The sequence below is a fragment of the Aplysia californica genome, unplaced genomic scaffold, assembly GCF_000002075.1.
Source record: "Aplysia californica isolate F4 #8 unplaced genomic scaffold, AplCal3.0 scaffold00555, whole genome shotgun sequence".
NCBI lineage: Eukaryota > Metazoa > Mollusca > Gastropoda > Aplysiida > Aplysiidae > Aplysia > Aplysia californica.
Window position 1 is genome coordinate 99,355 of NW_004797825.1, and position 17,369 is coordinate 116,723.

General features: G+C 38.7%; 1 protein-coding gene across 1 annotated transcript in view; it reads right to left on the reverse strand.

Annotated features, from left to right (window-relative positions):
• Positions 1 to 2,589: 2,589 nt before the first annotated feature.
• The window catches only part of LOC101862972 (ribosomal RNA processing protein 36 homolog), a 17,765-nt gene continuing 2,985 nt past the window's right edge, over positions 2,590 to 17,369 (reverse strand). Inside the window, exons 2-9 of the mRNA XM_005106766.2 lie at positions 15,440 to 15,455; positions 13,892 to 13,952; positions 12,870 to 12,947; positions 11,974 to 12,034; positions 10,822 to 10,926; positions 9,804 to 9,878; positions 8,345 to 8,462; positions 2,590 to 2,822 (exon numbers count right to left, since the gene is read on the reverse strand). Coding sequence (XP_005106823.2) covers positions 2,680 to 2,822; positions 8,345 to 8,462; positions 9,804 to 9,878; positions 10,822 to 10,926; positions 11,974 to 12,034; positions 12,870 to 12,947; positions 13,892 to 13,952; positions 15,440 to 15,455 — 657 coding nt within the window. The 3' untranslated portion in view covers positions 2,590 to 2,679. The remainder of the gene's footprint in view (positions 2,823 to 8,344; positions 8,463 to 9,803; positions 9,879 to 10,821; positions 10,927 to 11,973; positions 12,035 to 12,869; positions 12,948 to 13,891; positions 13,953 to 15,439; positions 15,456 to 17,369) is intronic.

Here is a 17,369-nt window from a genome sequence, read left to right on the forward strand (position 1 = left end):
CCCCTCTGGACTCCTGATTCTTTTACAGTCTTTCCACTGCTTCTTGGTTCCTTCTTACAGCTGTTTTTCAACCACACCCCTGATCTTATGGTAGGTAAGATCTACACCTAGCCTTCTCGAACAAGGGCAAAAGACTTGGAGGTCCCGTGTGTAAATTGTGCATAAAAGATCCCTTGGTTGTCCAAAAGCGATAAAAGTAGGCTTCAGCCGCCACCGGGGCAAAATTAAAAATTTCCTGCCACTACCAACTGAAAATGGTGTGTCCCGTGTGCTCACATGACCTTATGCAGTTGCAAGCACCGTAAAACACTTACCAAAAAAACTCCCCAAAAGCCCCCCTAAAACTCATACCCATACACTTTACCCAATATCTGAACCACAAGCAACAATAGCACTAAGGGAACTGAAAATTTTTAGTTAATCAATTTTCAGAGTGGGTGGTCGGTGGGTGCTCTGGTGTGGTCTGCCTCGTCTATCCTATCAAACATCTACATGTATCCTCTTTATCTCCCCCTCCTTATTTTGTGTTTGTTACTGTTACTCGCTTGTAACACCTCTAATCTTCGGCACTTATATAATATTACCGTATTGTGTTGCAAGTGCAGTAAAACCAGTACTAAAACTAAAACAATTTTATGTCATGTAAGCTGTGCTCCAGGATGCATGTTGGCAACTGCAGGGCACTTGTTAAAGAACTTGATGAGCAGACTAATTCCTACTAGGAAAGGTTTTATTAACTTGAGTCGCAATCTGAAATGTTCTTTTTTTCTGTGGAATTTTTTTTTCTGCTGATGGTGTCCTGACATGGGATCAAGTGCTTGATCTTTGAAAAGACCTATCATTTGCCATGTAAGGCTTTAACTTTAACTTTGAATAAGCACTCAAAAGAACTTTGGGTTGTCTTCTTCCTCATGTACAAGGCTGGGGAGACGTCGTCAGCTGTGACAAATGTTCTTCTTAATATCTTTGTGTTCCCTTGCTAAATCAAATCTCAGGCGTACTCAACTGCTGATTTTTCCCTTCGTAGGACCCTTTTCCTTCGGGCAGCCACTTTTCGATTTTGAAGTTACTCTATATTTTTACACTGACGAAGCATTTTCAGTTTTAGTAGGAGCGGTAGGAATTTATTTCGAATTTTGCCCGAGTGATGGCCAAAGTCTACTCTTATCGATTTTAGGGCCACCGAGGAATCTCTTGTGTGAGCAATTTGCAACATGGGACCTCTGAGATTTTTTCCCAAAGGGGGACGTTTCTCGTTCAGGCACAGTAGAATTGTGAATAGGCTGATTCATCAATGGCACACTCATAACGGTGCCTGATCTACAACAGGGAACTGCTGCTTTTTCTTTCCTAATCCTTACTATTGTCATTTTTCCCTCCACTTCTTTTGTACATTTTGTCTCACTCTTGTGACCCGCTATTTCCGGGGTGCCTTGGAAAGTTGAAACAGACTTTGTGCTGTTGAAGCTAGAAAGGTGAGCAGAGTAAGCCTGATTCCCTGTAAAGACTTCTCTTTTGACATCCACCCCTTGGCACTCATACTCATATGACCTTTTGCAGTTGTGAGTGCCGTAAAACCTCTACTAAATACAAAATAATGAAATTTTTTCGCCCTTACCTGAGAAGGCTGAGTGTTCAATCTTACCTACCCTAAGATCAGAGGTGTGGCTGAAAGACAGCAGTAAGTAAGAACCAGGAGTAGCAGTAGAGTCAGGAGTAAAGGAGAGAGGAGCCCAAAGAAGGCTGAGGGTGGTGGGAGAAAGTGGAGATGAAAGCAGCCGACAGAACAGGACTTTACAGGACTAGACAACGGAAAAGGAGATGAAAGCAGAAAATTTTAGAGAAGAAAATTTTTATGTCCCTGGCAGGTTTTGAGCAGTTGTCCTTTTGAATGAGAGACAAACACCATACCTCTAGACCACGAGAGCCCCTTATGACAAATGATGAACCGAATACCATTCTAAATGGTCAACTCTGTGTGAATTGCCTCTTCAGTCCTGGTCCCCTGACCCTTACAGGACACATGTTACACCAGAGCTCCCATGGGTTGACTGCTAGGTCTGCACCACCATACGCTCAGGTGTGCTTTTCATTCCAGAAGGGTTCAGGTTGAGTATGTTCAGCCGTGCTCTTGAGTCCACAGGGTAAGGATCATAAAATCCATACCGGCATTGGTCTCGAGAAAACTTCTAAATTTGTTGTTGTAATGATGCAAGGATGACTAATTCCCTCTTCACAGCCTTTAGGATTAGTCAGAACATTGTACAACTCGTGTTTTCAAACCCTTCGACAAACTCTCATACTTGTATAGTATATAACCCACACTTTAATCAACAAGGAATTATGACCCCCAACTATCATTTAGAGAAAACTGGTGCAGAGGTAAGAGGCTTCCTTGTGTCATACAGAAGATCCGAGTTTCAATTCTATCGAGTACCTCGGTTTTTCTGCTTGGATGCTGTATCCGCCTCGCCGTGGGTTGGCCCTAACTGACATGGTGGAAGCCCGCCTTCTAAATGATCTAAATTGTGTTGATGGGAGAGTAAAAAACACAAATAAAAAAACAAAACAAAACTAGACGAAAAAATATAGAACTTAAAAACAATGTGATGAATTTATTTACAACAAAATGCAACATATTAATATAAATATTATTTACATTACTCTGAATCATAGTTACTACACATCCTTCGTCGTCCACGATTGTTTCTTTTTTTCTTTCATGGCTATTTTCTTTGTCTTTCTTGTCAAATATTTCTGCATTTTGCCACTCTTTTCCAGCTCCTTTTTGTATTCCTCTTCCTCAAGGGCTCTCTTTTCCGCTGAAAAAGAAAAAAAACTTATTGTAATAAGTGCCTATTTATATATGTAAGTAGGGCCTACTCTTAGCATGCACACAGAAAAATTGGTGGGACGAGGAAATGTTTTCATGATTAAGTAGGAATTTCACTTGGAACATGTTTTGAATACAAAGATATCCATGTAGAAAAAAAAAAATTGGGACCTGGAAATCTGTTCCCCACATATGCATGTTTCCCTGTGTGGGTGTGTGTGCTACACTGTATATTGTATACATGATACACTTTTATAAACATGTTGTTTAAATAATGAGTACTTCGCAGCAGCTTCTACTCTTTTTCAATATTACTACTTAGTATTGTTGTAATCTATAACTGGGCAAATTTGGCAGTTGTGGTGTTAACTCCCCACATTTTACAAACTAACTAAAATTCAAAAGGGGGTATACTGTAAAAAGTGAAACTGTAACTGGATATTACAATTCACATACAGTCAAAATTGTCTAAGATGGTCACCCATTGTTGAGGAGAAAAGTGGCCATATTACACAGTGTTTTAATGTTTTAAAAGACGCAACAACAACAACAACAACAACAACAACAACAACAACAACAACAACAACATCGCCATCCCTGATGGATCGTCTGTCGCAGGATACCGCGAAGGTGGAGCAGCAGTGGTGATTGTGAATGATGAACCACCGCGAACAGAAATCATTAAAACTAAAGGTGCATTTCTCACATCATCTTATGACGAGGAATGCCAGTCAATGATGTCTGCTGCACAATGGATTGCTGACAATTGCCCGAGTAGAAGCATTGTGCTGATCTTGACTGACAGTCCGTCCCTCTGCAAGGGGCTGCTAGGCAACAGCTCAAACATCAATGATTTGCGCCGCAAGTTCAGTGAAACCACAGCCACAATAAAGATCCAGTGGATTCGAAGCCATGTTGGAATCGAAGGAAATGAGGCAGAAGACCAAGCTGCCAATGAAGCCAGAGAGATTGAGAGAGACAGACGACCAATAACATACATGCGAGTCTTTTCTATGAAATCTTTTCAAGGGAAATCAGAGACCCACCATGCAGAGCTAAGTACCAGCACCTGGAAGATCTCTGTATTCTGGGTACTCCAATAAGCAGTACCAAAATATCACATGTCGCTGGGACCAGGTTGAGCTAGCGAGACTGCAGTCGGTCCATCATTGGAGCTTGAGAGGGTATCAGAACTTTGTGACTGAAGAGCTCAACCCACGTTGCCGAAAATGCTGCCATGAAAAGGAGGGTGTCGAACATATGTTTGAATGTCCAGGAACAATGGCAATTCGAAAGGAGTTATTTGGACGAGTGGAGATGCCTCTGAGTAATTTGGAAGAGTGGAGATGCCTCTGACAAATTTGGACAAGTGGAGGTGTCTCTGAGTTATTTGGACGAGTGGAGGTGCCTCTGAGTTATTTGGACGAATGGAGGTGCCTCTGAGTTATTTGGACGAGTGGAGGTGCCTCTGAGTTATTTGACAACGGAGCCAAAAAAAGAGCCTGGCCCTCGCTCGAAGCTTTATTCGTGGAGTCCACCAGGCCCATAAAGGAAACAAAATAAAGCCTTCATCATGAACGTGCAATGTTTCTGTTACCAAGAGTGAGATGATTACAGAGATGATTTGAATAGTACACAGAGACCAAGGACAAAAAGAAAAAAATACGTATACGATTCAGCTACAAATGAAAACGATGAAAAAGAAAAAATCTTTGTTTCTACCAAAAAGCTCCCACTGGAAGGTAGAAAAGTAGTAAGTACATGTACTTGAGTAATATTATACTGAGTACTGGGGGGGGGGGAGTGGCTGTTTGTACAGGAATTGTCTTATACTGGTGGCTATTAAAATAGATTTGACTGTATGAAATCAAACTCAAAATAGTTGGTCACGTAATTTTATAGGAATGAAACTACAGTGGTCAATCAGTGTTTGAATGTCATCATACTGTAAAGAAATCAAAATCAGACCAAAAACAAGATGTTATATTGAACAGACCTGCATGTGAGCCTCAACCAGATTGTCTGAAAATTTTGCGCACCCCCCCTAACTTAAAAGAGCTTTTTAAATTGTGGGTATCATAAAAGGAAGGAATTCTGAGTAACAAGCGACCACCCAAACAAAGACAATAAAGAAGAGACCTAACCCTAACCCAAAAAAGAACCTGCAACAGCCCTCAAGTAAAAAGGCCAGCACAAGTAAAAAAAAAAATAAAAAGCACACTCCAAAACAAACAAGCCTACATTGCTATAAAAAGAATTTGATACAATAATACATAGAATAGGAATATGAATCCTCCATATAGATCTCTAGATCTAGTTATATTATAAATCTAGTGATCTAAATAAATCTAGATCAAGATCTAGATCTTGTAGAACAAGTGAATAGGAATAGACCTTGGACGAGAAATCCGCATCCGATTTCAAACAGATGGATTCAGCTGAATCTAGATCTAGATATCTAGATCTAGATAAAGATTAGATCTTTATTCTAAGTAAATAATTCACGCACCTGATGAAATGCGTTTTACCAACATTAATATTACAGCACAACCTATAATAGGGTTTGACACAATAGAATTGGAATATGAATCCTCCATTGAGGTCTATAATGATCTATAAATCTAGATCTAGATCTAGATCAAGTAGAAATTGCAAGTGAGTCGGACTCGAAAGAATCCACATGATCTGAACTATCAGTAAACAAACGAAATTCAAAATGGCCGCTCGAGTACGAAACTGAAAGTAGATAATTTAGGTCGCCGTACTTTTTCGTATTCGTATCTACTACTCAGGTTCCGACAATTATGTCGGAAACGCCGACGTCGGCAGTCGGCGGTCTGCACGAAAACGAAAGTGCCGACAAAGCCGACGGGAGAAAAAGGGGTCGCTGGCAGTGGGCCAGGCCTCATACTACGCACATTGACTGATACAGGTGGCCCTAGCGATAGCATCGGTCGGCTCGCGGGTCGGGTCGCGACTGTCGGCAAACATGCAGGTCTAATTGAAGTACGGGTACATCTGCACTACATAATAGACACTGGCTCTGAGTACATGTCTATGTATAAGATTAAAATTACGTGAACCAGTGCTGTAAGTGCATTTTAATTGAAGACAAGCCAAGGAGATATAAAACAGAAGTTAAAGGGACTAATCTAAGTTCACAATGTCCTCTGTTTAACGTGAAGGCTGTGACAATTTTTTTTAGAACCACACAGCAGTCCCAGTAGAGGAAGTCCTTTTCTAAACAAGAAATCTGTAATTATTTTCCAACACATTTATCATTTATTTACCATTCACATCGGCTGAAATAAGATAAGCAAAAGAATTAACAGTTGTTAAAAAATGCAGTTTTATACATTTGGGCACAGATAAAATGAATCCTTAAAACCTGAAATCACAGAGAGCTCCTACAATATGCCATTTCCCGACTGAACTGCTATATATTTTCTTGCATTGCCATCTGCATTACAGATTTGTTAAACAACTGAAAAATCTGATCCAACGGGTATTGTAAAATTGGAGCCAATTTTTCCTCAAAACTGTCAAATTCAAATGGCCCTGCGCACACGAAGGAAAAAAACAATGCACCCATCGTCTTCAAGAGTGTCAGGTTCCATGAGTCCACCAGGCTTGCCCCCGCACAGCGTGAGACACACACTGCTGGTATAGAAGCACAGAGACACATCATAGGACATTGCCTATAGTGTGCGTAAGGCACAAGAGTTTAATTGAATCTAGTCATGTAATCTAGGGTGCTGGGTGGTGGAAGAGTGAGATCGAAGACTGACAGTGTGGCACTGGATAGGGCCATAAGGTGTGAATTGTTTGTTTGCGTGTGTGTGAGTGTGTGTGTATGGTTGTACGAATATGGAGGTATGGACCCTCAAGTTATTATACAGATTACACAAGAAGGGTGGGTGGTGTGCTGTGACCAGCGTTGCTTACATCATCCCGACGTAAAAGCAATTTAACTTTAGAAGTCAGGCTCATAAGCAACATTCTCATCCTTTCTCTTGCCTTGATACCGAACAAGGCACACATGCTATCCATCCTCCTGTATCCTTTTATTGATACTGAGTACTTCTCATGGTGGCAGAGAAGAGAAAACTTAGCTGTGTACAGTGGCGGTGGGTGGACCAAAATTTGGGTGGGGCTTAGGTTGCGTCCAGTTCTTTACCACCAAATAGCAAGCAATAAGAATTAATCAGTAATGATTTTTGTATATTCACGGTGAGCCATGGCAGTTTGAGAACCATTCAAACGAGAAGAGTTGCCTCTGTTTTCTATCTCTTTGTTTTTAGTTAAATTCTTGTTGATGGTGGGGACGAAGCCGATTCACCTCCTAATTTCCTTTAATTAGTTTTCGTGTGATGAAAAAGTTGCCTTACAAGTAGTTCGACCTGATTTATAACTGTTGAATCTCAGCGGCACAAACACAAACATGCACACACAACACTTCAAACATAATACTTCTATAAGCTGGATTAGGCCGTGTAGTCTAGAAAGTTGAACGCACCCAACAAAGAACCAATGGGCGCATTAGGTATCTGTGTCAGTGGGGGAAAGTGTGTCGTAAACTTTCACCTCTTTTTCAGGGCTAGGAGAGCGTGAGCCCTCGGTACAGTGTTATTTTTTCCCAGTCTTCTACCTTTTTACAAGAAGAGTTTCAATTAGGACGGACTGTGGGAAAAGGGCTCATCTTTGCTCAGCCCTAAAGACATTCGATTGGCTGCTGGGTTACTATAGTTGTAAGCGGTGAGAACAGTGATTGGATAAGCGAGCAAGCCGCCAAGTTGATCACTCTCTGTTCATTGCAAGCGGTCATAACAGTTTTAACAGCTTCTTTCATTTATTTTGGGATAGAGTTTGGGGGCGGTGGGTGGGGAGGGGGTAGGGGCTCAAGCCTGTGAGCCCTTCACTACCCACCGCCACTGGCTGTGTAACATTAGAAAATCCAGCGTCATAGTTTAGCAGAGGTTGACAAGAAGTCCTTCACGAAGACAGAAATTGGTTTTTAAAAAATTGGTTTCCCTAAATCTATGCTTTCCATGTTTCTAAAAAAAACCGAGGTAAAACTGACAAAACCAGCATTGTCAGCCCGACAGAAAGTAAGCGCAATTGCCAGATTTGAAAACACTGAGCTAGCATTGTTTTAATTTCAATGGTTCTAAAAAGAATGTGCCATGTCTCTTTTTATCTGTAGTCACATCCTAATGACAAAACCAGACAAAATCGCAAAGGAGTTTTGCCTTGACTTCACATAAAGAAATATAGCATCACCCAAAAAGCTGTGTGCAGTGAATCAACCACATTAAAAAAACTGTTATGGTAGTTTATTTTCTGACCATTGTAACTTCACAGTAACTTCCTTGATTTTCATCTATACTCTCAAATGTTTTTAATTTATCGGTTCACCCGAATTATAAATGGATGCGTTGAATACATTTGTAAATCCTTGATGTGTTGAGTTATCAGTGCCCAACTGTAGTTATATAGAGTAACAAAACTGACCTTTCTTCATGAAGTAAGGTTTCTTTCCTTCTTTCACCCTTTCTTTCTCTTTCTTTTTCCACTCTTTCTCAAGCTCCTCTCTCCTGGCCTTCTTCTTCTCAGCAAGCTCTTGTTGTTCCTGAGGGGGTGTGCAACTTGATATAGTCATATAAACACAGAGACAGAGAGAGACAAATCCATTCAAACTTACATTCTCATTGGTATTACAACATCCCTTGCACAATGGCCAAGTGGCTGAGGGTCATGAAAGGTCTACCAGAAAGACATCATTATTCATATTCCGTCCAAGGATGTTATTTAGTTTTAGTACTGTCGTGTTCTTAAGCCTTTGCGGAAAAAAAAAGCAGTGGGAAGTTAAAGAGAAAGCGGCCCAGACATGTCCCCTCCCCCAAACAATATGTATCAATCTTCTGGCTTTCTCAGGAATTAAGAGCTATTATCGAGTCGGTGATCTCTTCAAGAACACTTAACACTCAAACAAGGATAAGCTTTTTCAAATTTTAACATCAGCTAAACAAGTTGTAAAAATATTCCCTTAACTTAAAAGATTTATTTAAAACTATCCTTAACAGTGTTTCTAAAGCCCTCAAAACCCCCCGAGGCAGTGCCACTGACTGTAGTGTCTTTAGGCCATTCCCAAAGGGGGGACATTTCTCGTTCAAGCACAGTAGAATTGTAAAAGGGCTGATTCATGTCACGCTCATAACTGTGCCTGATCTACAACAGGGTACTGCTGCTTTTTCTTTCCTATTCCTTACTATTGTCATTTTGCCTCTACTTCTTTTGTATGTTTGTCACTCTCTTGTGACCTGCTATTTCCGGGGTGCCTTGATAGTTGAAGCAGACTTTGTGCTGTAGAAGCTGGAGAGGTGAGCAGAGTAAGTCTTATTCCCTGTAAAGACTTCTCTGTTGACATCCACCCCTTGGCGCTCATATGACCTTATGCAGTTGCAAGCGCCGTAAAACCCTCTACTATAATAAAAATAAAAAGCCCTCAATACAGGAGCAGGAACATTTTATAAAGGATTTGTATTTATTGAAAAATTCAGGGCAACCAGAAGTCATTGACAAACAAGTCATTGCTTGAATATCAAATAGAACAGAAAAAAGCCATATGAGACTTGAATCATAAAAAACCCAACAGATTTTCGGGATCCAGGCAAATTTGCCAATAATAAAGTCAGAACATCTTTAACCATCACGTAAGTGGTGTGAATAATATCACCCTATTGTCCTATTGATGGCTCCTCACTGATCAAGGTCCCATAATGCAAACTGGTACTCCCTGTACTCACTGGGAGACGCTTAAAAATGGAAGCGCCCATTGTTTCAACATGGCACTTGACACTTCTGAGGGCAGCCTCACTCTTTGAATCTTACAAAGTCCTTTCTGAGAGCATGATCACAATATGACCTACTTCACTGTGAAGAAGAAAAGAATATTTCATCAACTTCTTACCATACGATTAAGTAACTGTTTCATTTCAGATTTCTTGTCTTTGTCTTTTGTTTTCTTTATTATTCTTTTCAGCTTCTGAAAAAATAAATGGTAAAAAAAGACACTTGAGTAAAACAGAACTAAACATTAAAGAGGAAAGTAAATGGACACCAAACAAATGTTTGGAACCCACATCAGTTATGCAAAACAAAAGTACTACAACAACTTAAGTCCAAGTTCCCACTTGTCATAACTTGTATTTGTTTCAGTTTGCAGTCTAGCATGCACATAGCAAAATTGGGCGGATGCGGAAATCTTTTCAAATTGCACGAATTTCACTACCACATGTACTTCTTTTAAATACAAAGAATACGCATGTAAAACACAAATTTGGGACCGGAAAATCTGTTCCCTTTGCACGTGTTTGGAAATGTGTAAGCCAGACTGTATTAAGTTCGATCAACCAGATATATGTTCAACAAAACAGCCTTTGAAGATATTCCTCACATCCCATACTAGGGTTATGAGGTCCTAAAACAAGAGATTAAACCGAAGTCTTTTAACATGTTATGAACCTTTAAAATTGGAGAGACATTATCTTTCTTGTAAATATAGCAGGACTCTTAGTAGACAGCACAGCTGGGTGGGCATTAACAAAAAAAGAATTTTCTATGCTAGGTCTGGATCTAGACATATTGTAAGTGGCAGTATCAACAATCTCTTACTCTCAGTAACTATGGCGGCAAATTTTATTTTGATAAAACACAAGCTATCAGTGCTGAAAAATACCTTATGATTAACCATAACATTAAAAAGACGTAGACAGCATAACTTTATCAAGAGTAGAAAAAGAGTAAACATAACAAAAGTACCAAATCTCATCAAAGTCCATGCAAGGCTTTAAAAAAATGTATTCTAAGCCATGTTACTTAAAAAATACAGCTTCTGATGAAAAATGGGTAATTCTAAACTATCAACATTTTACACAGACATGGAAAAATATATTCCTCCCAAAGAAACAAGACTTCAAGCCACTCACTAATTTTTCTTTTGACTTCACATCCGCAATAAATCCGTATGTGTTTTTAAATATTTTTTCATTATACTCTCCAGACAAGTCGTCAAATCTTGGGTCTCTTTTTGTCTGCAACATAAAGGATATAAGGTTAATCATTTCAGGGATCAAAGTAAAAGACAATGAAAATAAGCCTTGAAGTGTATACAAAGTGACAGGGTCAAAGAGAACTTCACAACCATGGGCAATAAATGTTTACATCTCGAAGCAGATATACTTGAACAGACAAAGTAACAGTTTCATTTCCTCTGTCCTCAAGGCACAGAATAAACAAATTTATAACGATGTTTCACAACAAAATCTCTCTTTATCTCTTTAATGTTTTCAGTAATAAAAGCATAACACAAAAAGCACTTCATGAGAATTTTGAACATGAAAACCAGGTCAATTAACGAGAAGTCTTTTCACTTTTTATCACTACATTCAGTTTACTACAGCTGAGCTACCTTCTGTGGGCAAAAATGGAACTTCACTCTTTAATCTCCGAGGGGGGTAAACCCACCATGCCGGGACCCTCTTTTGGTACAAAATCTAAATGTGACAAATACATCTCTAAATAAGTTATTTAATCAAAACAGGTCAACCTATTTTAACAGTTCATCTAATGAAAGAACTCCTGGTGAAAGAGAACTGTTTTTTGCAACTGCCCAAAAAATAATCGACACCGAAGTCGTCGTAAACAAATGTACCCAAACCACTGGGAGCGGCTTGCCGGAGATAAGAAGTTAATAATCCTGATATTCAAATATTTGCTTAACCCTATCCATATGCCCTGGGGTCATTTTTGTACCCCTGGGACTGTATTCTTCACATATGAATACTTCTAGAATGAAGATCTCTTTGAAACTTTCAGTATTTCTCAAAAAATCGTTTTGACAGACTGCTATGCAAAGAATACAGATCGGATTAACGAGCAAATTTACTCTTTGAAAGTGGTGGCACAGAGTTCGTCACATCATATGGATACGATAGTAAAACAGGACATAAGGAGAGGGTTAAAGAAATTATCAATCTTTTATAGTTTTGGAGTTCTATCTTCACTTATTCAAAAGGATAAAAGTTAAATCATCCACCCTGTTACAATCAGTAAAAAAAAGTCCAGCCATCAAAAGTTACCTTTTCTTTTGGTGCTGAAACTTTCTGCGGGACAGCTCGTCTAGCTGACACTTCTGTTGGTCTGTGGGATTGAAGTAAGTAATAAGGTACACAAAGTGTGAGGGGACTAACAAATCAGCAAATCAAAATAAACAGATAAAAAGATTGTAATTTGTGGTAGCTGCAGTGCAGCTTCCAGTGTTTGTGCTAGTCTTGAAAAATCGCGCTCAAGAACACAGCCCAGTCACCACCCATTTTATAGCTATTGTCATTCCATACTCCATACTGTTTGGAGAAACAGGTCAAACTATGGCACACATTCTCCAGCAGTGCAGAACACATTGGGCCCTGAGACAGGAAACATGGCCAATCCCATTGTACGGGCCAAAAGAAGAACTGAGCAGGAAGGCCCAGTATATGATAAATATCGGACTTCAAGTGTAATGCGATAGAGAAGAAAAAGACTTGATACTGTTTGCCATTTCATTTTAAGTCTTTTACTTTTACTACAAGTACATTAATCGTGAGTTACTATTTTCTTATCTTCAAAAATAAGTTTCAATCTGAGTTGGAGTTTTAAAGTCTAATTAACACTATTAAGCCATACCTATGCCATGATTAAAATGAAAGCAGTACTGCAAATGAAAAGAGGATTTTATTACGTTAAAACTGGTTCAAAACTTGAATTTGACCGTTATAACACTGGCTCTTACTTTAACAAAACAACATCTTTACTAAAAACATATGAGCTTTTTGACTTAGATTAGATTTGCTTGTTCTAAAGAATTATAAGTAAGAGGGGGACACAGGAAATGAGGAAAGTGAAAAAGTGACACGATCACGCCAATTTCGCAATGTGCGCGCTAGACTGTGGTATTGTTAAAGAAAAAAGGGTTGTCCTTAACCAGCACACTAACCTGTTTTTATTTTCTCTTTTGAAAACTTGATCCCCACTTTGTTTTCCGAGTGCAAGACCATGTTTAAGTTTATTGAACCTGAAAAAAAAAGTGAAAAAATATATACAATTTCATGATCCTTCTGAGAAGAGCAAATAGGAAGGAGAAAAAAGGAACAAAAAAGCAATAAGTCTTGACACATTCACTGAATAATACTACCATGCAAATTAGAAAAAAGCTGGAAGTTCCATATAGAGGCAGTATAGTAGTAGAGATGGGCATTTTAATTTTTTCTCCCTGCATGTAATAGTGTAAGCACTCTATTAAAAAACATTTTATGTCTATGATGAAGGCACATATGTGTCTAATTGGGCCAATCATGCTAGGAAATGATCTTGCACTGCACCTCTTTAGGTTTTGTACATAAGCATTTTTCATTTCATCTTTCTCTGTAAAGCCAGTCTTGATCATTTTTAAAATGGCTGCAATCTTACACTGCTTGCTCCCAGAGTCTGAAGCTGATTTCAGTTTATCCATTTATATAAGGAGTATACAAGGAACAATTTTCCTCAGCTTTAATCCCTGCGGCTTAAACTGTAACAAAGATGGAAATTACTTGCTGATTTTCCAGGGAGTACCACTCCCTTGTCTATTCTTAGCTCCATGTTAACTGTTCATGTTGACGCTCCATGTTGAAATGTATGCGCCAGAGTGTCAACAGTTCATGTTGTTACAGCACTAACTGCTCACATTCTAAATCAAAGCCGCACACACTGAAACATTCAGATTAGTTTCTCAAGAACAAAGTCTCATCATGCTTAAAGTGTTGGAGGAAACACTTCTAGGTCTGTTCACCTCCGACAATGACGATTTCAGCTGATTCAGTGAACAGGACGATGATGACACTGAATAATGCTTTTAATGAGAATTCTTTCCAAAACAATTTGTCATTTCAGCCTTACACTGAAGACATATTTTCAATACGGTACAAAAGCAGGCTGTGCAATAAAAATATGTTCATATAAAAGACAAAACGGACTTACGCTTTTAGACCAAGCTTCTCTTGCATCTCTTTCAGTTCACTCAGAGGTAAATGTGACATTTCTGAAAAATGAAACGATGAATAAAGAATAAGACACTGTCTTAAAATTCAGTTATTCAGCCTATTATATATATATATATATTTACTCGCATTTCAAGACAATCAATTGACTATAAAAAGAATAAATATGACATTTTTAACCACAAAATATTAACCATGTTCTATATAATATATTCTAGAGTCACAGCCTGAACATAGTCCTATTTATGCTCACTTCCCATCTACATGGGATAGTGGGCAGCAGCTATTGGTTCCCTGGATGAGGTAACTTACGAATAGGTGTGAAAGCTAGCAAGTATCACAAATAAAACAAAATGAACAAAACAGCATGCGGCAATGTGTGTTTTTATGTTGTAAGTTGTACCAAAGCTACATTATAATCCCTCATAGAACAGCTATACTATTGACTGCTCTATGTAAGATTCCAACATTTATCATGTGCTTGGCGGAGTCTTACACTAAACAAAGGATACATCTATAGACCAAGTTGGGCACAAGTGACCAAGAGTCAAAACGCTGTGTTTACCTCATTTTTAAAATCTCTCAACTACTGCACACGAACTCTTTGACTTATTCTCTCCTAATTTTTAATTCCTTTTCACACTTTTGTCAAAGTTTCGTTGATCAATTACTAAATAGGCACTAATAAACAGTGTTAACTATCTTCTGGTATCACATCTCCACAACTAACAATGCGGTGGCATTTTCTGGAAGTATAATATAAATGCGGAGTTCAGGTGTCTTAAAAACAGCTTTCAACCTAAATATACGGCTGCCAACTTTTTAAAGCAACAACAACAACCAAACAACCAGACTCTACCCACGTTGCGGGTCAAGATGATGGACAAGTGACCCCCCTTTTCAAACCCGTCACTCACACTTTTCTGCAAGCAATAAATTCAAACTATTCCAAGAAGACCAGCAACATTGTCAAAAATGTTGAGTAAAAATCTAAAATCTCTCCAGTTGATTATATACGGGGTCTGTTATCAATATTATTTGCAAAACCTGTTTTCAAAGTCCACAATTGTTCTTCAGCATCTTCAAGTCTGTGAAGAGCAATACAAAAAAAAAAAAAGAGTGCTTATTTTCTGACACGAAAATGTGCTCAAGTACTCAGATCCTCAAAAGTGTATTAAATACTTTTTTAACATAGGGCTTGGCAACTATGTAAATATAAGTGACAAAACTGTTATTGTTAACAAGACTATTTCTTTTCCCCAGATATGGACAGCAGGAAATTTGGACCAATAATGTTTTTATCCTTCACATTTTACTAAAAAACTTCAGGGGGTGAGGGGCGAAAAGGGGGGTGGGGGAGACACAAAGCCAGTATGCGTCTAAATCTTACCATAGATGAATATCACGCTAAACAGGAAACAAAACAAAGAATCATAAATTTATAGAGATTTAAAATAATCTGAACAAAATACCTACAAACATAATCTAGAAGTAATAACAATTTGACGAACAGAAACACAAAATTTACCTTCTCTTAACTGCTCCTGAAAAATGAACCAAAGACAGGTAGTGAATAAAACTTCGAAAAGGATAAATATAAAGCCAATATGTTGACATGAAAATTCTGACACCAATCATAAAATTCAAACCATTTCACTTCAAGGGGAATAAAATCACAGTACACGCAGTCGTTTTATTGCCCATTTCCTTCGTTTAAGACTTTTGTACAAGAAAAAGTGCAGTGCTGCTGGACATACAACTTTAATCAAACTGATTCTCCATCATCTATGACATTTTTCAGTTCATTGAAAACGTTTGGTTAATTAGGGAGAGAGAGTAAGTCAAAATCTAGTTGATTGACTAAATAAAAGCTATTATTGTTGTACTGTAACTAAAGGAAAGAGTTTATAACAAAGTGACACACCCTTTTTTTTTAAAGTAGAGGTTTTACGGCGCTCACAACTGCATAAGGTCATATGAGCGCCAAGGGAAGGATGCCAACAGAGAAGTCTTTACACAGGGAATCAGGCTTACTCTGCTCACCAGTCTAGTTTCAACAGCACAACGTCTGTTTTGACTTTCAAGGCACCCAAGAAACAGCAGGTCATAAGAGCGTGACAACACACAAAAGAAGAAGAGGAAAATGACGATACTAAGGATTAGGAAAGAAAAATCAGCAGTTCCCTGTTGCAGATCAAGCACAGTTATGAGCGTGAAATTGTTGAATCAGCCCATTTACAATTCTACAGTGTGTAAGAACAAGAAATGTCCCCCCTTTGGGAATGGCCTAAAGACACTTCAGTCGGTGGCACCACCCCAGGGGGCAATGACACACCAATATTTCAGCAACAATATTTAGAAAAAAAGGACAAAATGGAGACAAATGCTGAGAAAGCTAGAGACAAGATTGCCTTATCATATGTTACTGGAGACCAACTGGAAAAGAAGAGATCTTAGACCAACTGGAAGTTACAGAAGCACAAAGGCAATCACCCACGGCCTTGAAATGCCAAAGTTACAGGAAGAGGACAGAGGCAGAAATTTCTGCCTTGTGTACCTGATGGTAAGAGAGTAAGTAAGTGAGTAAGTATGTTTAGAAGAATTCATGACTTTAGACAGGCTAAGCGTCAAAAAGTTGTTAAAAATTGTTTTATCAAAATCATTACTTTTCATTAAATGTGCAGTTATGTTGTTCTGCATTCAGACCGCAGTATTGTCTCTGAGAAGCTAGTTCACATATATATAATATATATATTTACATGAGACATTACTGGCATGGGATTTTGGAGATGAATTTAGTGTGGATGATATTTGAGCAATCTCTCTAAACCGCAAATACGACTAAACCGAAGAAAATCAGGCGGTCATGCCGGTTTCAGTTTAACCGATCTCCACGGCATAATCTGTGTAAGGCAAAAGTAAAACTAAAACTCGTAACTTGAACTACTTGACAAGTATCAATCAAGTGTTTTTGATGAAAACAAGGATGGTGCAAGATCATTCTTAAATTGCAAACTACATTCAGGGCGCCGTGAACGTACCCTGCAAACTACGTTCACTGCATTGTGAACATAGTGACTGCATATTATTTAGTATAGATCTAGATCTTATATAAAAATTATCAATAAGCCTTGCCGCCGCAGTGGCTATTTTTACGGCGACCCTACTCCGCCTCTCAAGTACGTGACATGCCTCAATGTATTAGATCTAGGCCTATAGGGGCTGTTCAAAATATAAACTTACACCTCAGAGGGGAAAGGGTGTCTTTGGCTTCTGTAAGAAAAGTGTAAGATTGGGTGGGGAGGTTAACCAAATATGACACTTCTGTGAGATGAACGTTTTGCTCATGACTGGGAAGAAAAGGTAAAAGAAAAAGTGGATAAAATCAATGCCAGTAACAAGACCCAGATCTGCATGATCACTCTGCAGATCCCCATTTTTTTTTGGGGGGGGGGGGG